The 26,992-nt window shown below is 42.4% G+C and overlaps 1 protein-coding gene across 1 annotated transcript in view; it reads right to left on the bottom strand.

Annotated features, from left to right (window-relative positions):
* LOC146983857 (carbonic anhydrase-related protein 10-like) overlaps nucleotides 1-26,992 on the bottom strand; it is an 83,379-nt gene that overhangs the window by 12,545 nt on the left and 43,842 nt on the right. Inside the window, exons 2-6 of the mRNA XM_085785238.1 lie at nucleotides 20,530-20,715; nucleotides 14,575-14,670; nucleotides 12,213-12,285; nucleotides 8,870-9,024; nucleotides 2,381-2,555 (exon numbers count right to left, since the gene is read on the bottom strand). Coding sequence (XP_085641364.1) covers nucleotides 2,381-2,555; nucleotides 8,870-9,024; nucleotides 12,213-12,285; nucleotides 14,575-14,670; nucleotides 20,530-20,715 — 685 coding nt within the window. The remainder of the gene's footprint in view (nucleotides 1-2,380; nucleotides 2,556-8,869; nucleotides 9,025-12,212; nucleotides 12,286-14,574; nucleotides 14,671-20,529; nucleotides 20,716-26,992) is intronic.

The following is a 26,992-nucleotide window of genomic DNA, read 5'->3' as shown; positions in this document are numbered from 1 at the left end:
GGGTTTGTAAGACTAGAATAACAATGTACAAAGTCACATTCCATATTTCTATTATTCCTTACAGGGCAATGGTCAAGTCAGCATCAAATATGGCCTATGGAGAAAGGTGTAGTGTAGATAAGTCAAATTCACATCACTGTAAGAAGAGATTATTAACATCATTACAATATTTTGACAGTGTTTATCCTGCTTCATGAATAATTTTGAATATACTTTTATATGCAGGACAATACATCAGATGTTAAGAATGTTGTAATTATAATAATTATAGAATAGAAATAGGACTAATGGAAGGATCATAATGTGTTTTTGCCTCTCACTGAAACTATAACATAAATGGAAAACACCGGGCCGAGCCAGGCATGTGGAGTCTTAGACATCAGATTAGTTTCTTATCATTTTGTTATTGCTTTAAAGGAATAGTTCAACATTTTGGCAAATTGGCCCATTGCCATAATCCCTATAGTTTTAGGAGTAGGTTTGTTACTTTTAATTGTCGGTGCAAGCTATTTTTAGAACGGCGGAGCAGAGCCGTGAGCTGCTCAGAGCTCAGGAGGCTCATTATGGGATTTCTTGGTTTCCCTCATCAAACTCGTCAAATACACAATCCAACAACTCCACAACGCTCTGGTGGACAAGTTGTGACCTGCACATTCACCACGCTATGAGATAATAACACAACGTTACCACACAGAGTTGTTTTAGAGGGAAATTCATGCAAAACCACTGGTGTGCGTTCCGGTCAGGGACAATTTTTTGGCAAGCAGTCTCTGCATTTGCCTCGAAAACAATTCCATCTCGTAACATTTCGTTATTATCTCATAGCACCACCAGAGTGTTTTGGAGTTGTTGGATTTGATGAGTTTGATGAGCGAAACCAAGAAATCCCATTAGCCTCTGTATCGTAGCTCTGAGCAGCTCACGGCTCCGCTCCGCCGTTCTAAAAATAACTTGCACGACAATTACAGTAAAGGTAACGAACCCATTCCTAAAACTATATGGATTATGGCAATGGGCCAATTTGCCAAAATGTTGAACTATCCCTTTAAGTGTCTAACTGTATAGATGTAGCCTCAAACATAGAAACTCCACCAGTTTGGAGTTGTCCTATCAGAAGCCAGAGCTCAGTGTTGATGGTCTAAGCTGAGGACCGGTCCAGAATTCCCCTTGAACAATGTGCAGCTCTGATCAGAAGCTGCTGGAAGAGCTGGTTTAAAGTTCAACTACTTATTCAATTCAAGGGGTTTCTTTACTTTTCCCCCACTTCATATAATGTTCAGATCTCATCCTCCTTTCACTCCGAGGAGATTTTCAACACAGGGCTGACAAAGAGCTGGGCTCGCTCAACCTTCTCTCCCTGTTCCACGCAGCTTTAATGATGAAGTTGTATCTCTATATTCATAAGGACTTCTAGTCACTGCTAACTTTAACAGATTTCAGCCTCAGACCCTGAAGGATTGCACATTGATATCTCGTCCTCTAAACAACCTACTAGATTTCACACGTTAGAATGAAGATTAAAATCAAAATCTTAATTTGTCATATCATTTATCTGTGGGTAATTATCACATTTTCAGGATTTTAATGAATGTGCCCGTCCTGTCTTGTGGTGGCAGTGACAGGCATACTGACTATCAAGTCTAACCTCAGGATGAGTCAACGGTTCTGCTCATTTCCGGCAATTTCGCACAGTTTCACATCACTGCAGATGGTGCTTTTTTGACTTTCATACATTAGGGGATGGTTTCTATTTTTACAGTGGGTTCGTTTTCAATTCTGTTCTGTGAAATGCAGTTTTTAAATATTAAAACAAAGAAGATGATCCATTTTCTAAGGCAAAAGAATCGACTTTATGTATGAATAGACCCAAAATGTACACTGTAAGTAGAATACTTGATTACTATGAGCAAACTATTTAAACAGAACTTGTATAGAAGCTTCTCTCCTAAGTTTTTTGATCCCTATAAACAGTTTCCATTACATTTAATTGTCCCAGTGGCTCCAGAAGCTACACAACCACCACATGAACACAGACACTGGAGTAAAAGACAGTCAAACTGAATATTAGGCTACAATAAGAGTCACAGTAAAACATTATGGTATTGACTGTAGCTACCACTGATTTATTATCACACCCTGGTTTAATGTAAATTGTCCTGGTTGTTTATAATGAAGGGAACTGGCTCCATTAGCTGCAGCGGTTTAGCTAAACCAACTTTGAAATAGTTGCAGTTTTGGCAGAAGTAGAAGAAATAGCCTGAAGAGCTTTGAAGAGCTGAATGATGTAGAAAATAAATTAAGAAAGAATAAATACTTGGAGTATTTCTGGATGCATTTAAGGCACCAGTGTATAAACACCTCTCCTTCTCCTCAGTATTACCTCTGTACTGTGGGCGCAGGGCGCGGTTGTTGGGGCAGTCGCGGCCCTGCTTGCTGAAGTTGATGTTGGTGCGGATGCAGCGCTGCAGCAGAGGCTGGGTGGGCCGCGTGTTGTCGCTCATGCTCATGAAGATCTTGTAGGGCTCGTTCTGGCTGAGGAGGCGCAGAGAGTGCATCTACACAGGACAGGACCAGAGTTAGTCTGACATGTATTAAAGAAGACATGAATGAATGAATGAATGAATGAATGGTTTTCAGAGGTAGAAATACAATCACATGCAACAGCATAAAACTTCATACATTCAATAATCATAATAATCACAATAATCTCATATTTCATCCCACCAGCCCTCTACCCCATCATAATAATAAACAATTAGAGTAGCCTACATTAAAGATAGAGAAAGTAAATGTTATAATTAGTAACAACAGCATAATGTCTGAAACAGAGACAGAAGTGAGGTCTTGAAGAAGTCAGGAAGTGACTGATCAAATGGATGATAAATTGCTCCAATCAGATGGAGCTTAGACACATCTAACAATTTCTTTTGACAAAAAAAACTAAACAACTGATGTGAATGTCTAAGGGAGTGTGATGATCTGCATAAGGTTTTAAATAAGAAGGATAATTAAAGTGAACACATTTGAAAATACACTGGAGCCAATAAAAGCATCTTCTAAGATCGAGTACTGAGTATGCAATATTCATCCCTGTACATAGTACAGTGGACAGTTATGGACACCTTAAAGTGGACATATTATGGAAATATCACTTTTTGAAGACTCTTTAACATATATTTAGGTGTCTGTTTTGCCTTCTGGCCCCCAAAATGTGAGAATTGACAAATAAATCTGTAATGTTCAGGCTCCCTAGGTTGAAATCCACGTGGTTTTATGAGCTGTTCCCTCAGTTGTCTTCCAGTGATGTAACTAGGATTCAAATTTGCATAACCCCACCCCTACCTGGTACCAGTAGAAGGGGCGGGGCAAGCAGTGGCTCATTTGCATTTAAAGGGACAGACACTGAAAGCAGCCGTTCTGAACAGGGCTGTTTAGAGAGGATGAAAAGAGCTGTGATGTTTGATCCTTGGGGGATTTTGACTAAAGCATGTCACAGACATGTCTTTAAGACACCTGGGGACTATTTGAATTTGTGGAAAGGGGGCAGAATATGTCTCCTTTAATATACATCTACAGATGCTGTTAGTAATTCAGTTCAGCTCACTTTCAGCTTCATTCAGCAGGTAACCACCATGTTCTCACTCAGCCTGCAGCCCAGCCATTAATGCAGGTTCCAGGAAGTGTAGAAGTCGAGCAGTTTATCCAGTTACATGATGTCATTTTTTAATGTGTTAATTATAGGCTGGAGTGTAATAAGCTACAGGCAACAACACTGAACTGTGAGGCAATTTTGCCATAGGACACAGAGAAAGTGTAAATGTACATGTGTTATGAGCCTGCAGCTTTCCATTCTCCTTGTTCACAGTCATTAGGAAATGAACGACTGTGAGTTGATGAATTACAAACACTCTGAAATGACTCTGTGTATGATCCAAACTTGTTCCAGTTTGGTTCACTTATTTGATGTCAATCCTGTGCAGCAGGTACCAAGTCGATTTCAGGTCCGTTGCTGCAGGGGAAATCAACATTCAGACAATAGAGGGACATTTCTCCTCCCGGGTGATCCGAACATATTCCTAGTCCAGTCAGCCTGAGCTTTACATCTCACCTCTAGATACGACCCTAGTTCCTTTCTGTTTCCTGCATCCAGGCTCATTGTTACTTACCCAACATGGGATGGCTACCTTTCACATTTAAAACTGTTTAAAACTTAAATGGGCAAGCATATATAAAAATTTTGGAAAACTAAAAAATTGCTATTTTCTAATGTTTCTAGGGTAGAATAACACAATTTCAAGATTTTTTTCAAAATATGACCTTTATTTTTCATTTTAGAGTTTGTATCTCCCAAGATACATTGCCCGTTTAGGGTATAAATTTGCCATTTACCAATTTATCAAATATTTCATTTATGAACTTTTAAAACATATTATAAGCAATCAATTATCCACTCTCTGTGGCTCTGTGTGTGTGCGGGTGTGTGTGTGGAGGATAGGACCGCTCGACGCGGGATTCAAACCAGGGTCGCCTGCAATTAGGACTATAGCCTCAACACTGAGCTAAACACCGCCCCACAACACATCATGTTTTGTTGCAGGCAGATGCTGTATCTATCACTGGATCTTTTACATAAGACTTCACTATACTACTCTAATCATGACCTGAACATCCTCCCTCTTCTACTGTCGTTCACTCCCTTTTCTAATTATTTGTTGCCTGTCTTGATCAATAGATGGTGGTATTCTAGTAATATTCCATTTTCAACCTTTAACACCTTTATATTATTGATTATCTGTAGATTTAGGCTTTCAAACATAAGTATATCTGAGAGTGATTATGCCTGTTTACATCCCCCTGTCTGGACAACGTATCCCCCAGGATACAGACATTCAATGCCTGTTTATCAAAGTTGTGTTAATGTATTTCATTATTTTTCAACAAGAATACATAAAATTATCCTTAAAGATAAGAAAAACAAAAACACTTTACTTATGTCCAGTGTCTCTGTCCACGTAGGCGGCCATTTTGGAGTTTGACATAAAAGTATCAATTTAGTTTTGAATGCTGCCATAAAGTCACATGACCTGGGTACTTGACCCATCCCCCCCTTAAAACTTTCTCATGATATTAAGTTCAGATACTTAATGCCCCCCCCCCCCCACAGCCTGCCAACCGTCTGTATCCCCCAGGATACAGAAACTGTTTAAGGGTTTAATATGGATACGGTACCAATACCGCATAGTACCGGTATACAACGGTACTTTTTTGTGTGTATGTGTGACAGTTGAAGTTATTTTGTTCAATCAAAACTTCTGCATTTTGAACATGTATTGTTGTGGCTCGGTGTAAACAAGCAAAGACGGCATAATGAGGAGTCTTCCTTGATGCCAAAAGTGGGATCTCAGTTCTCTGCTGAGCTGCAGGCTGTGCACGGAGAGGAGGGGCTGTTCACAGGGGGTCCGCTCAGAATCCCAACATCCCATTATTCCCAAAAATTACCCATTGTTCCAAAATCTCAATGTTTCGACATCCCATTGTTCTGCTGTGTGATTATACTCGGCGTCACAGAGAGGACAGAATGAAACACCACAACCTCCTGTTATTAACACTGGGGTCCGGGTTGTTGGGGGGCTCTCCGCGGTGCTGACCGGCCCCGGCAGGTTATGGGATGTGGGTTACGGTTAGGATTAGGGACAATAGCGTTGATGTACAACGTGCACGGGCACAGGTTTTCACTTGTATCAGATATTGATGGTTAGGATTAAGGTTTGAACAATTGAGATTTCAGAGCAACAGGAGGTCGGACCAACAGGTTTAATATGGTCAGAACCAGTTACCGCTCCAACGGCCCGCCCACGGGCCCCCGGGGGGGTTTTAAACAGGGAGGTGTCATAGAGGATGTCGAGCCGATATAACTCACGATTTGTGTCAGGGCAGGCTCAGGATCACTAGCCAGGCTAGCGCCGCCTACTGGTTCCGGCAAATTTCATTTGCCTCAAACATGTAGTCAGGACACTAGCAATGCGTTTCGGGTAAGTGAAGGCGATGACGTTGAACTCAAGCGCTCAAGATTAACCTATGAGCTTAACCGGTGTATAGCACACGTGACCACCAAGCAGCAGCGATTAGTTGAAGCAAATGTAAGCAACCGCCTCCCGGAAGCAAACGAATCCCTATGGCTCGTGTTCAGACGCTACATGAAATGTAATGAAATAAGCGGCTGATGCATCAGGCTACAGGATCACAGGGTTTCCCCACAAACTTGGTGTCGTTACATTCAGAAAAGTCCAGTAAATCCAATCCAGTAAAGTATTTAGTCCAAAACACACGGTTGTACCGGTAGATAGCCTCATCCCGCTGCTGCATCTTATGAAATTACGCATTGTATATCCAGTAAATCCGTTTATTTCTCCTCATAAGTCCGGCGTTTACATGAAAACAATGTTTATTTCACTTCACAAAATGGCGCTGCACTCTGACCTTTCGATTGACAGCTCACTCGACCAATCACAAGCTCCCTGTCCCCGGCTGCCGCCTGCAATAGCGAATGAGTGGCTGTGTCTGTATGAGGAACATCCCCTCCGACAGCGCTGAATGGCTTCAGCCAATAGGAACCGATCCCGATGGCAACTGATGCATTGAATAGCCAATGAGATTACGAAACGAATGATGTGCTGCATTCACGGTCCCTGGGAAAAGGCAGCACTGCCATTTTCATGCGTAACAATGCAAAAGCTGCACTTTGGCGCATGTATTGTTTCTCAATGGCAATTTTAGGAAAACGCCTAGATATACACTTAGAAAAACATGTGTAAAATACTAATTTTTAGCAGGATTGTTATCAAATTTGAACTGGGGCCAGGTAAGGCTTCATGCTGTGGTCCCATTGTGTTTTCCAGCTAAAATTCTCAGCTACACTCATCTTCAGGCATCTGATTGCAACAAAAAAATTCAGGCGAGAATAAAAACATTCTAATTCAGTGTGTTCCAACTTAGATTACTCAATGATAATAGCACTTATAGTGATTATTTCAGTTTGGGGAAAAACTTCAGAGTGATACCTTTCAAAAGAGACCAAGCCCATCCATATTCTCCAAACAGTTCAAGAACAGCATTCAATTTACTTTGGGTACGCCTTGGATAGGCGAATATTACAGAATTTATAGGAGCGAAAAGGGGTTAATATGGTCAGAACAACGGGATGTCTGAATATTGGGTCATTTTCAGACTATTGGGATGTTGAAGTTATGACATGGCACCGTTGACAGACAGTAGTGTATAGGGATGGGCATTTCGAATAATTTTCTAACCGAGTAACCTAACCTGGTGTTACCCGGGTAACCAAATACTGTAATAAAAAATAAAATGACGTCATGTCTGACGGACAGAGCGCAGCCTTTCTATCTCCAAAGCCCCACTTGCTGTGGCCAACGGTCTTCTCTATCTCTCTGTTCACTTTGGGGAGACCAGAAGTAGAAGGGTTTCTGATCATGTCAGTTAACATGGAGTTTTTCACAACAGGTGTTGCATTGTTTGGAGACAGCCTGTAGCTTTCCAGTAGCTAGTAGAAAGGCTATCTGGGACTCAAATGGAAGCTTATGAATTAAGGAAGTTTTCTATATACATGTTAGGCATAGATATTCTCCATAAAGTGCTGAAAAATAATAGTTTTCATGAGAATTTGTCAGGTGAACAGTACTTTTTTTGTCTTTTTTGGGATGTTGAGGGTGATATCTTAAAATCAAGTTGCAACAAACCCCAGAATTTTTCCTGCCTCCCCCTATGTGTCAAGATACTCTCTGCCAAATGTTGTAGTTGTATGACTATTTATGCCGTTGTAGTACCTAAATATTTGCATTTACATAATTTCTCCAGCAGAATGACCCCAGAAAGGGGTTTTGGCCCCTGTAGCTTTCCAGCAGCTAGTTGACCGGGTTGTCCACCCAGGTTTTAATCCTTCAAGTTCCTAGAGATCATTTCTGCTGTCAAACCTTTTACAACGCTCCGTGTCTGTTTTTTTGCTTTGCCCCCTGGGTAACTAGGGATAAATGTAGGAGAAGAGATGCTACGTCTTATCTCCACACTACTCAGGCTGCTGGGTGGGTGAACCTCAGTCAGGGCAGCAACTCGTTCCCGACCAATGAGGAGTTGCAGAGCACCAAAGAAAAAGTGTCAGGGAGAAAAAAAACTTCACAATAAAAGAAAAGGAGAGATGAAGGAGAAAGGAAATGATGATGAGAGAGAGATTGAGAGAGCTGACAGACGAGTGAGAGCAAAGGCCGGGTGAGTGAGCACAGGAAGTAAATAATGTGATAGTAAAAGGCAGATGGTCTGTGGGAGTTGATGACATGGCAGGTAGACTGTATGAGCCTCCTGATTTGAAGAAACAGGTTGGAATCTGAGGACTTCTGGGTCCCCTGCATGTGATATATGGTCGCCGCGGCGACTGCATGCTGATGATGTTTTTAACATCACCTTCAGAAAATCTGCTCCTTTCACATGGTTTAAAGATACAGAGGGAATAGTGGGAAGAGGAGGTGGAGAATACTGAGAGGTGGGATAAAAGAAGTTAACATTTGGATGCTTTTGTGTGCTTTGTGTGTCTGTGCCGCGATACATTACATTTCTGTTACGGCCTCTTTTATCCCAAGCACTCAGGAAAAAGCAGACGCTTTCGGTTACAGGTTACAAGGTCAGAGTTTTGCAATTCAAATCGCCCGGTGCATGCAGGGAATTTAAAAAATAAAAATAAAAAGTACATTTTAGCCTCAACCGTTGATCTCTTCTACCCTCGGCTCACGTACAGTAGTATGTACAGTAGTATGTACAGTAGTATGTACAGTAGTATGTACAGTAGTATGTACAGTACCTGCATCTGTGTCACGTAGACGGGCTTGTTGATGAGGATCCACGTGGACGTCTCGTAGCAGGGCGGGACGGTGATGGAGCCCTCGTAAGTGATGTAGCGCGTGGTGTCGGGGTAAAGGTCGGCGATGTTCAGGCCCATCAATAGGAAGGCATCGTCTAAAGGGGAGAGGAGGAGAAGAAAGGGGGAGGAGGAGGAGGAGAAGAAAGGGGGGGGAGGAGGAGGAGGAGGAGAGTGTTGAAGTGTTAAAGTGCTGCATCGTGTTGTGTGAAAGTCTGCTGTGTTCAGACCCATTAAGAAGAATGTGCTGAAAAAAGATGGGCTGTGTGTGTGTGTGTGTGTGTGTGGGGGGGTTAATGTAGATCATGTAAATGTATAATAGATGTTTGGTACAATTAAAGGGGTAGTTCAACATTTTGGCAAATTGGCCCATTGCCATAATCCCTATAGTCATTGCTGCACATTCACCACGCTATGAGAAACACAACGTTACCACACAGAGTTGTTTAAGAGGTACAGTAAACTCATGCCAAACAGCCGATGCAAGTTGCCTTCAGGGACAGTTTTTCATCAAGCAGTCTCTGCATTTCCCTCTAAAACAACTCTGTGTGGTAACGTTGTGTTATTATCTCATAGCGTGGTGAATGTGCAGGTCACAACTTGTCCACCAGAGCGTTGTGGAGTTGTTGGATTGTGTATTTGATGAGTTTGATGAGGGAAAACAAGAAATCCCATGAGCCTCTGTAGCGAAGCTCTGAGCAGCTCACGGCTCTGCTCCGCCGTTCTAAAAATAGCTTGCACCGACAAATGAAGGTAATGAACCTACTGCTATGACTATAGGGGTTATAGCAATGGGCCAATTTGTCAAAATGTTGAACTATCCCTTTAAGAGCAATGATTAGAGAGAAAACACAACTATGTAACAGCAGAGAAAGTGTGTGTCCACTCCTGTTTTAATCAGGAACTCTGCACACACACAATCACATTATGTCGACTGACTTCACACACAGAAAAGATGGATATACCTGATTATTTCTGGGTTAATATTAGTGTAGGTCTACACATAATTAATATGAGGCACCGTAAAGGTCTCCTGAGTGATGAAAACAAGATGCTGTGTTTGTGTGTGCGTCTGCTATATTTAGCTCCAGTAACAGGAGGGAATACTCCAGAGGGTCGTACATCTTCACAGCTGAGGTTGGACGACACATTTTGGCAGCGAAGCTCTGATTTGTGTGAAATTAAGAACATTTTCTATCTGAGGGAAAACACTGGGGAGGGAAGTGTGTGTGAGTTTTGTGTTACATTAACACAAGTCTGCTCCTATGAAGAAGGAACTGTATATAAGAGGGAGAAGGGATGATCATGTGCAGAGTGTTGAGTTGAAATGTAGTGCAGATATATTTACAGTTCCCTCAGGATGACTGTTTGGTGATTCTCTCCCTTTTCTTTTAGAGCCATGTGATTTACTGTTTATTTGTGATTTATTGTTAAAAGTTATTGTCATGAAATTCTATTCAAATATTGATGCATCATCATGTCAATGACCCTCTGACTATCAGACTCTGGTTTATGACCAAATACCTGCAAAAGCTGATGATAGGCTCAGCTGTTGGCTTTGTGTTGAGCCATAATTAGCAAATATTAGTGTGCTGACGTGTTGATACTGAACATGATTTGCATTATATTTATTATACATCAGCATGTCATGCTGCGTTCGAGACAGCTTGGAACTCAGAATCTCCCAGTTGAAACCTCCGACTGCCGACTTCAAAGTGTTGGAGATGCACCACCGAATAACAAAAAACATGCCGGACCAGGAAAAACTTTGCATTCAAAGTGCTTCATGTAAGAAATTAAAACATTACAAAAGTCACAGAAACTATTTAAAAAGAAGCATTTTAAAATAATGAAACAGATTATTTAAAATTGAAGAGAAATCCAACTTGAATTGTGTTCCACAATATCAGGTAAGGTAATGTATAACCATAAGTATATTATTAAAGTTTTAATGTATTTTGGCATTTAAAATGTATTTTAATTGATGCTTTACCGTTTACAGTGTGGTTCTGCACTGTTTAATGTCAGACGACTGATTCTTGGAGAAGTTAGAGTAGAATTTGCATTCTGACTTTCCTGAGTGGGAGCTCTGAAGTGAGGTGGTGTTACATTGCATTTTTTCAAGTAAGAGCAAAGATCTGAGTTTGGACTTGTCTTGAACGCTGTTTGTTTTGCGCATGTTAGCATATTGTTGGCATTTAGCTCAGCAACAACACAGCTTCATAGGACTGCTAGCATGGTTGGAGACTCTTAGTCTTGTTATATTGAGTAATTAATGAATCCACTAACACACATGAACATTGTATCATACCAGTCCCCATTCGTTCTCTGCTAAGTGGGCTAGCTAGTGGGCTAGCTAGTGGGCCCACCACTGAAAACATGCTAAAAAACAAACATGATAACAGCATTTAGCAGATGGATCAAAAGACCAGTGGTCAACAAGTTAAACATAACATGAATGTCCCTGCCCAAAGAGAGCTTTGCTGTGTGCACACATGAAGTTGTGTTGGCTCATATTGTACATATGCTGTGTCTCAATTCAAATACTTCCATACTTACACTGTACTATTTTGAGTATGTAAGTGCGTTCTCACTGACAAGTTGTGGCGAAATGCAGTGTACTGTCCAGTGAGTATGCACCGCACTCAAAACGGTCAAAAAGTTGAGTGTGGAACGACGGACACTTCCCACCCTCAGTGATCGCCACCTCGGCTATGTAGCGGAATATAATATGTAAAACAACAAACTGGTATGCAAATGTTTTACTGAACTAAGTAGTATATGACAGTGTACTCATGGAAGTATTCAAATTGAGACACAGCTATAGAAAACTCACAAAAAAAAGCAGATTCACAATGTCACTCAATTCTTATTGCAACCAAGCCCTCAGTCACATCCAGTCCAACCAGTGGATTCATCATGACGTAGGACAGGATCTAAACCACTAGAGAGTTTTTCAAAGGATGTTCTTCCAGATTGTAACTCTCTGTGTAGAGCATTAGGAGCCAGCGAGGAGCCTGTTAGACACCAACACTTTATTAGACCGAGGAGGCAGCGGAGCAGAGGGATGACTCGCTGTAATCATCTGCAAACAGTGTAGGAGGTTATATGGAGCCATTTTAAAGATCTCATTTGCCCCAAGAAAGAGATGTGTTCCTGTAGAGGTTCAAAGCTGCTTGTCTAGGGACAAAACACAGGCAGAGAGAGGGAGAGTGCTGTGTGTGTATATATGTGTGTGTGTGTGTCTGAGTGTGTGTGCGTGTGTGTGTGTGTGTGAGTGTCTTACGTTTGTAGTTGATTCTGGTGATTGTGTCTCTATTGAGCATGCGGTTGAGGAAGGCGTTGGAGTTTTCAGACAGCTGAGAGATGACAAAGAGAGAGAGGGATTAAATATTCATCACAAACCACAGTACAACACACACACACACACACACACACACACACACACACACACACACACACACACACACACACACACACACACACACACACACACACACACACATTTCATCTCACTTCATTTGCAGGGACCCATCATCAACATAACGTGTTCTCTTGGTCCTTGCACTAACCTTAGCTGTCATGCACAGAGCTAATTGTAAACAGTCATTTAAACTTAGGTCCAGCACCTCGGTCCTCATGAAGCCACTGCAGCCAGTCTCCATCTGCACTCATCTCCTAACAGAGGTTGTGGTTTTTTCTCGCTGGTCTTGGACCTGTTCCCCTGCAGGACATACAGGACTAACCCAGTGGTTCCCAACCTGTTTTGGCTGTGACCCCATTCTGACATCACAAATGTCTGGTGACCCCCAATCACATGATGCAGTCATGTGATAGCGGCCGTCAATCATGCATCAACTCAGATATTTTTATATGCTGCATTTTATTTGAACTCGATTTATATTCGAGAAAGTGAAAGTATAGAATACAGTGGTTTAAGGCTACGTTTACACAGAAACGATCTGAACAGAAAACGTGAAAGTGGCGTTGCGTTCTCACTTTTTATTTCTCGTTTAGACGAGCGTTTTTGGAGAGGAAATCTGCGTGCATACGGTGACGCAAAAGTCTGTGGAATTCAATGTTGTATGCACGCCAGGAGCCTCGGTGGCAGCGTGCCACACAACACACAACACACAACACACAACACCACCAAGTCTGCACGACTGAATTTTTCCCACTTCTTCTTCTTCTTGATTTCCGACATGCTGTACGCTGGCCATCGTAACGCTGCCCTCCACAGGTCATAGCAATCGGAGTGGACTTTTGCGTTTTCAGCCGTTACACGGGGACCATAGACTGTAAAAACATGGCCGTAGCGTCCGTGACGTCACCCATTGGTTGTGGGGAGTCGTTTTTGTGACTCCAATATGGCGGCCTGAACAGCGCCATGTTGGATTGGCCGGCCGAGAACCCGCCCACTGGCCTCGAAGCAGCTGTCCACGGAGCTGCTCAGACCTGTCACTCAACGTTTCCGCGGGGGTAGAAACTATCAGTTGAGACCAGAAAACGTTGTGACACCAGGCTTTTAACATGTTTACTGAGGATGTAAAGTCGGCGATTTTAACACGGGGGTCTATGGGGAATGCTGCTTTCTGACACCAGCCCCCAGAGGAAGAAGAGGGGATTGCAGTTTTTTGAACGCGGAAGTGAGCTTCACTTCTCTGACCGACAACTGCCCCCTTGACGGGGACGCAACGGCGGAGCGTTTTTTCACATTTTTGTGTTTTCAAGCCTCCAAAATGTCGTCACCGTCTAAACGAAAGGCACATCCAATGAAATATTTTGCCGTTTTCATCCGCGAGCGTTGTCGTGTAAACAAGGCCTAACGGCTGAAATACACTGGGAACGGCCGCGACGCGAAACGTACGTCGCGCGACACCCGCAGCAGCTCACGCCCATTCAGTCAATGGAAGCTCCTCCACCGGCCATGTGAGCGACGCGCACTCCAGCGGCCGTCGTGCGGCGTTTCTCTTCTTTTTCGCGCCGGGTCTATTTTATTTCCTCGTCGCGTGGCTACGCGGCCCTCCAACAGGTAGAAAACTACAGAGAACTGTGTATAAAACGAATATATTACGTTTAAAAGTGATTAAAATAAATGTCTCATGTACCAGAGGCAAAGCCAGTAGCAGTGCAACATTATGGGGTTTGTTTTTTTACATTGTGGATCCATGATCGTGTAGTTAAAACAGTTAATTGATACCATTCTGCACTTGCAAACCTACATAGTCAGCAAATTACCTGTGAAAAAGGTTCTGTCAATCCATTTTAACAGGAGGGATGTGAAAATGTGTTGAGATGCATAAAGTCACTCATTTACTGCAGGAATGACAAGGTGAAGCTGACAGCTGCAACAACAAACAGTGAAGCCGCGACGCGTCGCGTCCGTGCCTGGTGTAGCAGGTAAAAGACTCCGCTCCGCCCCGCTTACGTATCGCTTCGCGGCCGTTCCCAGTGTATTCCTGGCGTAAGATTGTATCTGGTGTTTTTAATTATCATTTTGAAAAGAATAAGAATTAGTTAAAAGTAGAATATTTTTATCAGTAATTTTTAAAAATCAATTACTACTAGACATTTCAGGCGGCCCTATTTGAATTCCAGGCGACCCCATGTGGGGTCCCGACCCCAAGGTTGAAAAACACTGTACTGACCTTTATGAAAATGGACACCACGGCGACGCCATGAGGGCTCTTGGCTGCCTCACTGAAGTTGGCGTACAGATCCTGGTTGTAATGGATCAGCTGGACCTGAAAGAAGCGCACAATGACACACAGAGCATCACAAACCAGCCCAGCTAGAGCAGCTGCAGCAGACTGAAACTTCCATATGACTCAGTTGTGTTGGTTAATGTGCAAATGTCAAAACACAGACGACGTGAAACTTTGATCACAACAGCACAAAGTTTTTCCCCTTTTTTTTATTTTGGTGAAAATGTTTCATTTGTGTCCATTTGTGACTCCTGGTGTGTTATGGTGGACTGTAGATGAAATGGAGCGAAGCCTGCGAGCTCCTTCAGCCAGAAAGTTGAGCTGCGTTGTTTTACTCACATGACATTTGTCCATTTACACATCTTCCCCTTCCTCTTTGTTGCCAGTGACACTGCTGCCCTGCATGTCGCCTGCTGCCTATTGTTTCAGCCCCACCTCCATCCCAGCATCACCCTGCAGGCTCCAGGTGGGTTAAAAGAATAGTTCACCCAAAATTGAAATTTCACTCATTATCTCCTCCCCCTCATGTGGACTAAGGGCTGGGAGAAGTTTCAGAGTCCTCCGTGGCTTCTCTGAGTTACAGGGGGTCTCGGCGTAGCAGTGCATGTCCATATAACGGTTGCAAATGGATACCAACTGTCTTTGTAACAAAAAGACACACCAAAAAACAACCAAATACCTCCATGCTGCTCGTATGTAATGTCCCTCTGGTATTGAAGCCCCAACATGAGAAATTGTTCTGAAAAAAAGCGATTTGCACCAGCGTCAGTAATCGCACTGACGCCGGCGCAAACCTCGTGAGATTCGGACGGACCAGGAAGAGGAGCTTCCGTTACAAACAAGCTTGAAATATAGACTTATTTAATTTTTTTCTGAATAATTTTGCATTTCGTGGCTTCAATACAAGACGGACATTACATACGAGCAGCATGGAGGTATCTGGATGTTTTTTGGTGTGTCTTTTTGTTACGAAGACAGTTGGTATCCATTGGCAACCGTTATATGGACATGCACTGCTACGCCAAGACCCCCTGTAACTCAGAGAAGCCACAGAGGACTCTGAAACTTCTCCCGGCCCTTAGTCCACATGAGGGTGAGTAAATGACGAGTGAAATTTCAATTTTGAGTGAACTATTCCTTTAAGATATATCCTCATCACTCCAATGTATATTCAGTGAAATCCAATTCAGGGTGTGATGCACCAGAGCGTAAAGGCCAAACTAAATGTAAACTGAAGCTGCAATAAATATTTTCTGACTGTTTCTCAGTGAAACAGTCGACACAAGATGAAGCCTGATGAGTTAAATGTGTTTCTGAGGTCAGGTGAAAGTTAATCTGAGAGAAAAGAAAACATGCTTGAGGTTGAACCGACTCAAGATGACGTCATCAGCAGTCAGACTGTCCAGTCAGTGTTTGACTGACAATAAATTACCTGGCATTATTACAGTAATACAGGACTCTCAAAGGGGAACTGTGGTTGTTTTTCTGCTGCGTTGCTAACCCTCCCCCCGGCCATGTGCATCTGTGTTTAAAAAAGCCGGTGAGAAATCACTCCACAGGGCAGTGGCTAACTTTATTTATCATATACAATACATGTTATGATTTGTAGTCTTATCTGTCATCAACAAGCGATTACAGGTTACGGGGCGCGTTACGTTTGTGTTGCGGTGTCGCCATGGAGACGAGAACTGGGTCACCGGGTCGGAGGCTCTGGTCTTACCAGGTTGGTTTTCAGCCAAGAGACGCTCCATTCTCCCTGGAACTAGTTACAACTCATTTAACCATCACAGTTACTCCAAAGCTGTTTAATTAAGGTAAAAATGTAGCATAGTTAAACTAAATCTCCTTCATAGTGTGTCCAAGAGCCACATAGCTGATCAGATGCTACCACCCAAAATATCAAGCTCATGTATGAAATTAAGTGAAAAACTAAAGATATTTTTAACAATTTTATTTTAGTGAGTTTTCTTTTTTTAAAAGCCTTTTGTTTTAATGTGATTGACACTGAGTTTTCATGACGTTGTTAGTTTCCGTTAACGATAATAACTTGCCACTAATAAAACTTTACAGCACAAGAATCTCTGAGCACCGTTCTTCCAGTCCTGTGACTCTAACCTTGTACAGTACATTCACTGACTCTGTCTGTCCAGAGTCTGAGAGCAGAGACCGAGGAGAGACCTCTTATATTTTCCAGCTCTGCAGCTGTTACATTTCTTTGTTTTCAGTCTCTTTTGTGTTTGGCTGTAAAACATTGTTTAAGTGTTCTTGTATAAACCTGAATTATTTGCTACTGCTACTGCTTCCAGTGGTTTTTTTAATGTCGGCCTTTATGCCCTCGTTGCACTCAGTCGTAGAGTGGCTCTTTCCTTTCAGCTTCAAGCCTCGCATGTGCTTGGGTGATTTTAATTTTAATTTTGTGGAAAGAATGAAGGCTACACAAGTGATTTACACTCTTGTCGCCTCACCGCAACAAGGTCCTTGGTTTAAATCCACTTCCATTCGTAATGGATGAATAGAAATCTGGTGAAAGAGTGTTGTGCTACAGGTGGACCACAGCCTGATCTGGACCCTGGTGCAGGATCATCGGGGGAACACTGGTCAATTATTCACCGTTGTATTGTTTTATTCAGTTAAGAGTTCAAGAACACTGTAAAAGCTTAGAGGTTAGATTCATTGGCTCATCCACTAGTTGGACAACAAGTTAACACATAAATGAAAATACATATTTGAACAATAAACTGTGTGCAAACCATGTGACAGTTGCAGGGTTAGGGTTTCCAAAGTGAAATTATCTATGTTGGTCCTCACATCGGTACTGTGCAAATGTATGGAGAGAGTTGTGTGCGACTTAATATCACATATGCTGTCTGAAAAACTGGATCCTCTACAGTTCGCATACAAAGCTAAGCGAGGTGTAGAGGACGCAAGCCTGACTCTTTTAAACACAGTTGTGAAAAACATGGACTCTGCACAACCACACACTCGGATTTTATTCATGGATTTCTCTTCTGCTTTTAACACTGTTAACACTGACATGCTGCTGCACTGCCTGCTGGACCTACAGATCCACCCAACTTTGATTTTATGGATAAAAGACTTTTTAATGGACAGACCACAACAGGTGTTTTTAAATGGTTTTAAATCCAGTAAACTGGTTTTAAACACAGGGCTCCCACAAGGTTGTGTTTTATCCCCCATTCTGTTTTCTGCCTACACTAACAACATCACTTGTAGCAGGGATGGAATGAGTCTTTTTAAATACGCCGATGATATGGCCCTGGTGGCCCACATGGACAGTTTGGAGGCTCCCACTGTGATATTGTAATGAGAAGCATCGACGTACTTTACTTCACTTACTTTATTTATACAAAACAATAAACCGGGAGGACGTCAGGTCATGTAGCATACACAGGTAGCATGTTGCTTCAGGCAATTCCCTTCACTTCTTCTTCTCTACTCTACTCCTGCACTGTCTACTGTCTCATAGCGCCTCTAGCGTTCAGGAGGAAACACCACACCCACCCAGTACCAACTGGCAGTCAACGACCTGGTCACAACATTCAGGGAGAAATCACTGGAACTGAACACTTCCAAGACGAAGGAGTTGTGCTGTGTGAGCAGAGACAGAGAGGCAACCACATCACAGCTTTTTAAACCTCTGTCGGTTCAGGGAGAACAGGTGGAACAGGTGGAGAGTTTTAAATATCTGGGGACACAGATGGACACCCGCCTGTCCTTTCAAACACACTCCGACACCATCCACAACAAAGCACTCCAGCGTCTCCATCTTCTTAGGAAGCTGAGGCATTTTAATGTCAGCAGAAAGATTTTAACAATGGTTTACCGGTCACTCATAGAATCCATTCTCACCTTCAATATCATATCTTGGTACAACTTCCTCACCAGCAAACAGAAAACAAAACTATCACGCATCACAGCTCAAGCCAGTAAAATAATCGGTTCACCACAAACCCCACTGTCCCATCTGTATGAGCGCTCTGTGATCAGGAAAGCCATCTTGATCACAGAGGAACCTTCACATCCTCTCCATTCCTCATTCACCCTCCTCCCTTCAGGCAGGAGGTACAAAGTCCCCCTGGCCAGAAAATCAACCCACAAAAAATCATTCATTCCATCTGCAGTCACAGCCCTCAACAGTAGAAGAACTCCAACAACCTAAAATGACTTGCTGCTATTGTGCTTTTTATTTTTGTAAATGTTTTTATTGCCTTATTGTGTTTTTAAGTGTGTTTGAGTGTATGTAAAGTGATGAGCCCTGTCAAAGACAAATTTCTGCTACCCTTGGGGCAGACAATAAATGATCTATCTATCTATCTAACCCTAATCCAATGGGAGTGAGAGGGCGGACCAGTGAGTCAGGGAGGAGACAGTACATCGAGGTCCCTCTACAGCTGGACAGGTGACAGCACTGGCCAAGTCCAACCTGAAAGATCCTGTAGGCCTGCCGTATAAGTGCCTCCTTCTGATTGGCCCACCGACCTGATACTCAAGTTCCAGAGAGAAGCCTGAGAGAGGAGGCTTCTTATCAACACCTCAAATAAAAGACAGGAGAAGTGTCCACTGTGGCACCTTTAAAACAACTTTCACACTGAGCTTCTGGCTCTAGATGTTTAAAGGGATAGTTTAACATTTTGGCAAATTGGCCCATTGCCATAATCTCTATAGTCATAGCAGTAGGTTTGTTACCTTTAATTGTCGGTGCAAGCTAGTTTTAGAACGGCGGAGCAGAGCCGTGAGCTGCTCAGAGCTACGCTACGGAGGCTCATGGGATTTCTTCGTTTCCCTCATCAAACTCATCAAATACACAATCCAACAACTCCACAACGCTCTGGTGGGCAAGTTGTGACCTCCACATTCACCACGCTATGAGATAATAACACAACGTTATGAGATGGAGTTGTTTTAGAGGGAAATTCATGCAAAACAGCTGCTGCGTGTTCCTGTCAGGGGCAGTTTTTCATCAACAGTCTCTGTATTTCCCTCTAAAACAACTCTGTGTGGTAACGTTGTGTTATTATCTCATAGCGTGGTGAATGTGCAGGTCACAACTTGTCCACCAGAGCGTTGTGGAGTTGTTGGATTGTGTGCTCCGCCGTTCTAAAAACAGCTTGCACCGACAATTAAAGGTAACGAACCTACTGCTATGACTATAGGGGTTATGGCAATGGGCCAATTTGCCTAAATGTTGAACTATCCCTTTAAAATAAACTTTTCAGTTGGTGTGGGAGATTTGATGCTGAGTCCCAACCTCAGACTGAGAAGAGTCCCATGGCTTCACACTCACTGAGGCTCCAGGGAGTTTGGTACAGGTCACTTGTTTTCTAGATTGTATTTCTAGAAGGCTTGGGCGTGTCTTAGTGTCCATCGAGTTTCAACTCAAACAAAGATCTTATTTTTCCTCTGAACATCTCTGACAGATGTAAAACCACAGACCCAATCTGCATAAGAAGAGAGCGGAGCATTTGAAAAGTTTAAAAGCTCCTTTCTAACGTCTCACTGTGTCTCTCTGGGGACGGTGGATTTGCAAAACAAATGCAGATTTGTGATCCCAGAGAAAGCTGGGGGAATCTCGGCACCGCCTCAGACTCCATGGAGACAAGAGAAAATTTGCTTTTCCAATTTTGACAACCAGGTTTGAATTGCTTTCATGACGGATAACAAGATGAGTTTTGACAACTTGGTGCTTCACATATGGAACATCTCTTAATGAGAGATGACTGTTTCAGAATAATTTACTCCACATGAGCTGCACTCGTGTGTGTGCGTGAATAACCGTCTTATCATTTGCCTTCCCTGCTATCAGCCGTATCTTTATCAGCCTGTTACTGTTCACTGCTGTGTTGTCGTGTTGCCGTGTGTTATCTCTGTGTGTCTCACCTCTCCAGGAAATCCCTGTCCGTTGAGGAGGTGCTCGGAGCCCTGGGAGTCCTCGCTCCCAAAGTGGAGGCGGACTTCCTCCAGCCGGTAGCTGTATCCCAGCGGACCGCCGGAGATGTTGACCAGGTGGGCTTTGTCTGGCCGCAGGGACACGTGCTTCCCTGTGTTGTACATGGTTCCTCCCATCTACAGGGGGACACAGAGAGGGATCACAGTTTTTCCCAATCTCTAAAACACATTTAATGAAACCTCCACCTGTTTTCTCAAAATCTTAAAGGGATAGTTCACCCAAAATTCAAATTTCACTCATTATCTACTCACCCTCATGTCGACTAAGAGCTGTGAGAATTTTCAGAGTCCTCCGTTCCTTCTCTGAGTTACGGGGGGGTCCGCACAGCAGTATTTGTCCATATAATGGTTGTCAATGGATACCAACTTTCTTCGTCCAAAAAGACACACCAAAAAACATCCAAATACCTCCATACTGCTCGTCTGTAATGTCCCTCTTGTATTGAAGCCCCAAAATGAGAAATTGTTCCGCCGGTCACAGGAAGAGCAGTGAACTGAGACACTGGGAGCTTCCTCTACAAACAAGCTTAAAATATAGACTTATTTAATTTTTTATGGAACAATTTCTCATGTCGGGGCTTCAATACCAGAGGGACATTACAGATGAGCAGTATGGAGGTATTTGGATGTTTTTTGGTGTGTCTTTTTGGACGAAGAAAGTTGGTATCCATTGACAACCATTATATGGACAAATACTGCTGCGTGGACCCCCTCGTAACTCAGAGAAGGAACGGAGGACTCTGAAACTTCTCACAGCTCTTAGTTGACATGAGGGTGAGTAGATAATGAGTGAAATTTGTATTTTGGGTGAACTATCCCTTTAAACACAAATCCAAAATGTCAAACTGCGGTCACAGTCCCCAGACTTTTCCATCCAAGTCAAACTATCAGGTTATCCTGCATTCAAAAATAAAAACTAAATAAAACACTTAAAAACTAAAATCTAAATGAAAAGCGCATTACTGCACAAAGTCACTGAGATTCATCCTCCAACGTCACGTCTTTGTGTGGAGTTCGGCCAGAGGAGCTCACACTGTTTCTGTCTGTGTAGATGGATGCTGGCTTTTCTCCTGCCCCACTGGTCTGAACACATCGTTAGAAATATGTGTGTGTTCAATTCTGAGTTGTTGTGTGTCAAAGATTACAGCTGTGTTGGAGTTTTGTTCACATTTTGCTGCAAGTGTTTATAGTTTTGCAACACAAATGTGTCACAGTGTGAAATGTGGTAAATGACTGAGAACGTGTTTAAGGTTTTGCAAAAAAAAAAAAAAAAGGCATATGAGTTTTGCAAGTTGTGTCAAAGTAACTGAACAGTGTTAATTAAAGGTTTGGCCAAAAGAGTGTTTGATTAAAAAAATGACTTCAGGCCACTGAGAATTGGTTTCAGAGAATGTGTGTTAGTGTTATAGCAACTGAAAACAACTGTAATAACATGATTGATGACAACATGTCACCACTTCAAAATGATCAGTTTCTCTGGTTTATACTATACTAAATGAACAGTTTTGTTTTATTCAATAAACTACTAACAACATTTCTCCCAAATCTGAAAATAAAAATATTGTCATTTAGAACATTGATTTTCTGAAAATGGCAACTGGTCAAAATAACAAAAAAATATGAATGGCTGCCATTCGTGTGGAAATGATGATTTATCAAGAACATTTTGGAGAGGTGTCTCAATTTTTTTCCAGAGCTGTACATGGTAACAGCTTTTTGTCTATAAAAACTCTTATTATAAGAAGCTCCTTTCATAACAGTACCTGATGAAATGTGTAAAGCTGAGTTTATTTATATTTCATTGTTGCAGGGATCTTCTGGGTCAAAATTCATTGTGGTTTGTCTTTCATGTCTAAAGTCCAGTCACATCTCACACATGTCAAATCTTCCATCAGAGAGTCCAGGTCTAGTCTACATGTACAGTCCTTATCACCACAGGCCTCAGGTCAGATTCCTGCTTCCTTTTGAAGAAACACATGGTGCCTTCAGTCCTTCCTGAGCTCGGCTGGTTGAGTGCAGCTGTGGCTCTGGGCTGCAGCAGCTGGACCACAGCTCAACTACATAAAGCTGGAAACATCAATCACATCTCTACCTGAACACAGGTCAAGTCAGGACTGTTATTGGACTGTTGATCCCACTCCTGTTGCCGTTTAAAGTAGGCGACTTACGTTCGAGTCCTGCACTAAACTAGCAGTTGTTATACCTAGAGCACTGGAAAAGAGAGTAACGACATTGGTCCAATGGAAGCGCCTCCTGGTGGAGGGATGTGTGTTTTGTAAAGAAATCATCACAACAAGGACAAAGTGTTAGTTTGTGTTGCTGGGAGAGCAGCGCTCTGTGATGGGATAGTAATGTCTTTCAGGATGTTCCAGAGTTGGGCTGTCTGAGGTGAGTGATAACATGCAAAAACACAAAGTTTATACTGTTTATACTGTACACTATATGAGTTCAGTGGTGTCTCTAAGGATCCCAGTCATGTACCATAGATATCTGATTGTTTTTTGAGTGTTTGTTGTGGTTGAAAGAATTGCCCCCATAGTTTAGCGTTGTTGCTATCCCTAGCACCGTCTAGCCATGGTGTAACTCTGGTTTGCCTGCATCAATTTTAGTCACGTTTTTTGCTCCTCCAACACTGGGTGACCATCAGGACAACGATTTAGGGGTCAAAAATGACCGTAATTCTCCTTTAAACTAGCTGATAATAAAATCTCTGCAAATGGAGGAAGAGCTGCTTCTGACTGTGTGACTGATAACAGGGTGACACCCTAGAATGACGAGCGCTCGCTGCAGGAACAAATAACTCTGTCTGCATTACTGGAGGATGGACTCTCATCCACGGCCCAGGAGATGTGGCCGGTCTGTGGCCGGTCTGTGACCGGTCTGTGGCCGGTCTGTGGCCGGTCTGTGATCAGTCTGCGGCCGGTCTGCGGCCGGTCTGCGACCGGTCTGTGGCTCGGAGCTCAGGGGGGACGTCACGCTCTGCAGCTGCAGCTCTGTGTCTGGTCTGACGGCCCTAAGAGCCCTGGTGTGAGGGATCAGAGACCGGGTGGTGGCGGTGGTGATGTGTCTGAATCCCAGAGGTCCCAGAGCCCAGCAGCTGGGGACTGGAGAGGGAAACCAGCAACTGCACCAAGACCCTGTTTGATCCCATGCAGCACAAACCCAATGCACTGAAACGTTTTGTAGCCGTTCATTCCCTGCACTACTTGTGCCTATGTCTCCTCTTCCGCAAAAACAGCAGCCATGGGCTGATTAGCACCTCCTTTTCAAACATATCAAATTCAGACACAGTTACAATCACCACCATCACTTCCAGGCTTATTAAAGGTGACATATTATGGAAATATCACTTTTTGAAGGCTCTCTAACATATAATTAGGTGTTTGTCTTGCCTTCTGGAGCCCAAAATGTTAGAATTGACAAAAAAATCTCTAATGTTCAGGCTGTTTTCTACCACTTCAATGAGTTTAGAAACATTATTTGCAGCTGCACAGATGTTAATGACAAACAAGTCTATTGCACTGAGTTAAAGTGCAATAGAAAAACTACATGTTGCTTTAAAGTTTTAAAAGAATGGAATGCTATTCCGACTTCACCGAAAGTCGGGAGTCTTCCATCCAATTTATGTTGCAAATCTTAAGTAATAACTTGTTCACTTATCTGTTTCTATAGCACTAAAGCGCATTTATCTGTATCGATACGGCAAATTTTCCACTTCCTCCTCGTGCAATAAAATGTGATGCACATTGGAGAGTTCATGCCATTTTTGTTGTTACCAAGTCCAAGTTTGAAGTGCAAATTCAAAATGCACATGACAAAGGTTTTAAAGGTTTTAATATGACTGTGAATGTGCACAGAAAATAGCCCCTGCTTCTAACTGAGACCAGATTTTATTTACTCAGACCTGTAGCCGACCTGGCCCAGTTCAGGGGACCAGCATCTATTTAAGACTCTGCTCTTATTAGAGAATTTACAGTATTCAGGCTAAAGGTGCTAAATGGACAGAATGTGTTGTTTTGCTCTTTTGAAACACACGATCCTCAGTGTGCACTGTAAGTAGGTCATCTTGCACATTTGATATCAAGTTTACACACGTTTTCCACACACGCGAACCTTCAGTTAATCAGGCCCTGGGTGTGTTCTTTTCAGGAAACGCTGCCATGGATCAGATCAGAGGTTGAGGGGTGAGGTTTGAGGACCACACTGGAAATCCTGTTATCCTCAAGATAACAAAAAAAATGATCCCATTATCTCAAGATAACAAAGCTCGTCTTCTCCTCATAATTAATTTCTTAATCAGAGATATGTTGTACCAGTACACAGATGCTAATTCCAGAGCTGTAAAATATCATTGATCTACACATCAGAGAGTGTTTTACACTGAGTCTTTTCATGGCAGATCATTATTAGATCAGACTTCATCAGCTAGGAAGGTAGTGAGGATTGTTGCTAGGGAGGGATTGTTGCTAAGGAGGAGTGTTACTTTCAACTTAATCTATGAGGTTCAAAAAATTGAAAAAAAAAATAAAAAAGATTTCTCCTGATGTTGAGATAACGTGATTAAAAAAATATTTGCAATAAGTACATACACATAATAGTCAAAATCAGGTTACAACTTTAAAACCAATCTTCTGTTTAAGGCTGGCTGATTGGTCTAATCCAGGTTTGAGATTCTCAAAGCTTTCCACACATACACACACACAAACACAGTAGCATTTTAATTTCCTGCACTTCTTCTCTGCCAAGCAGACTCCAGCAGCAGAACTAACAGCAGCTCAGCAGCAGGAAGATCCTGAGGGACTGATCACTTTCTACAGGCCTTAGATCTCTACGTAGCATCAATGATATTCATTATTGCTATTAGCTCAATGCTTTTAAAATATGTGCTAAATACGCAGATATAATTACCAAATACAATTTTTTGTATCTCTTGGGACAAATAACTGAATTAGCATTTTATTTCATTGTTCTATTGTAGCCTATTTGTTTTGCTGTCCTTTTAGTTATGTGTATGAGTGGGGTAATGTGAGACACCCCCTGTATCTAGAAAACTGAACACATTTTTGGTCATGTGACCATTATGTTTTCAAGCCCCTTCCATTTCCCCATGGTCATGAAGGAGAGGACCTCATGATGCTGTGGAAAGCATGTTTTTTTCACAAAAATATGATTTTTGCAGGTAAAAGTAAATTTTCTTGCTGTCAACTTAATCAACTCTTCTGCCAAAGCAAATTGATTCAGGTAGAAAAACTTCTATGATACATGATGATGAACTACCAACACATAAAACCATGTGATGATGCTGGCTGAAAATTAGCCTGAATTTCTAAGAGAGGGCGTTTTTTCTAAAATGGGGGTGTTGGGGTAAAGTGAGACAAATGCTGCGGGGTAAAGTGAGACCATGGATGTATTATAATAAATCCATGAGTGAGACACTGTGAGCACCACACACAAAGATTTACACTAGAATCTCGTCCCCCAAGCCAGAAATCTCGCGTGATCAAACATGATCTGTAGCCACACTGCTTTGTTATGATGTGCTCTCAGTCAGCTCACTTCTTTGGTTAATTGTTGGTTAATTAACTCAATTTTAGTCACATTCCACTTTGTCGGCTCCCTCCACACACAAGAGGACTTTTGATCAAAATGGTCACCATTGTCGGGTCCTACAATCTGACCCCCAGACTATCTAACTGGTTCTATCTGTCATTTGAATGTTAATTAAAACATTTTGTGTTGTATTTGATTTTGTTCTTGAGTCACTTTGTGTTTAGAAAAAAACGTGCTTAACTGACCAATCCCCATGATTCTGCTACTAGTCCAACATTAGTTTTGGGAAGTGGTTGTCAAGCTGTCAGGAATCTAACTGTTACAACATGTGTTGTTATGGTAGTTTCAGAGTGGAAAAAGTAAGTGGATCAGTTTACCCCATTGATTTCTCTGGTCTGTCTCAGTTTACCCCTAAGCTGGGGTAAAGTCCACTTTTTTAAAAACAATCATATTTTCACTGCCCTTCGTTCTAAATACATTCTGATACTTTCCATTGCTAGGAAACATCCTGAATTAATGGGAAATGTGTAAATTTTACTGATAAGTAATTTTAGCTCGCTTAGAGGGGAGCAAATGTAAAAAAAAAAAGTCTCACTTTACCCCACTCTCCCCCACTGCCTTTGTACTGCAAGTGCAAATCTTCCTTCTCCACACAAGGTTGGACCTTGTCTGTAGAATGAGGCCTTGTCTGATACTGTATGTCTGCTTTAACTTCCCTCAGTGTTGCATTCACTGTCACGTCTGCGTCCATGTGCTATGTGCTCTGCCCTGTAACACAGAACACATTTCTCCACGTACACATCTACCAAGCAGGACAAACAAAGCTCTTCTGTTGCTGTGGATC

Source organism: Trachurus japonicus, chromosome 8 (genome assembly GCF_045865225.1).
Source record: "Trachurus japonicus isolate A0001 chromosome 8, Traja_1.0".
Taxonomy (NCBI): domain Eukaryota; kingdom Metazoa; phylum Chordata; class Actinopteri; order Carangiformes; family Carangidae; genus Trachurus; species Trachurus japonicus.
The sequence above is the reverse complement of the archived record's forward strand: the minus strand, read 5'-3'. Positions and strand labels throughout refer to the sequence as shown.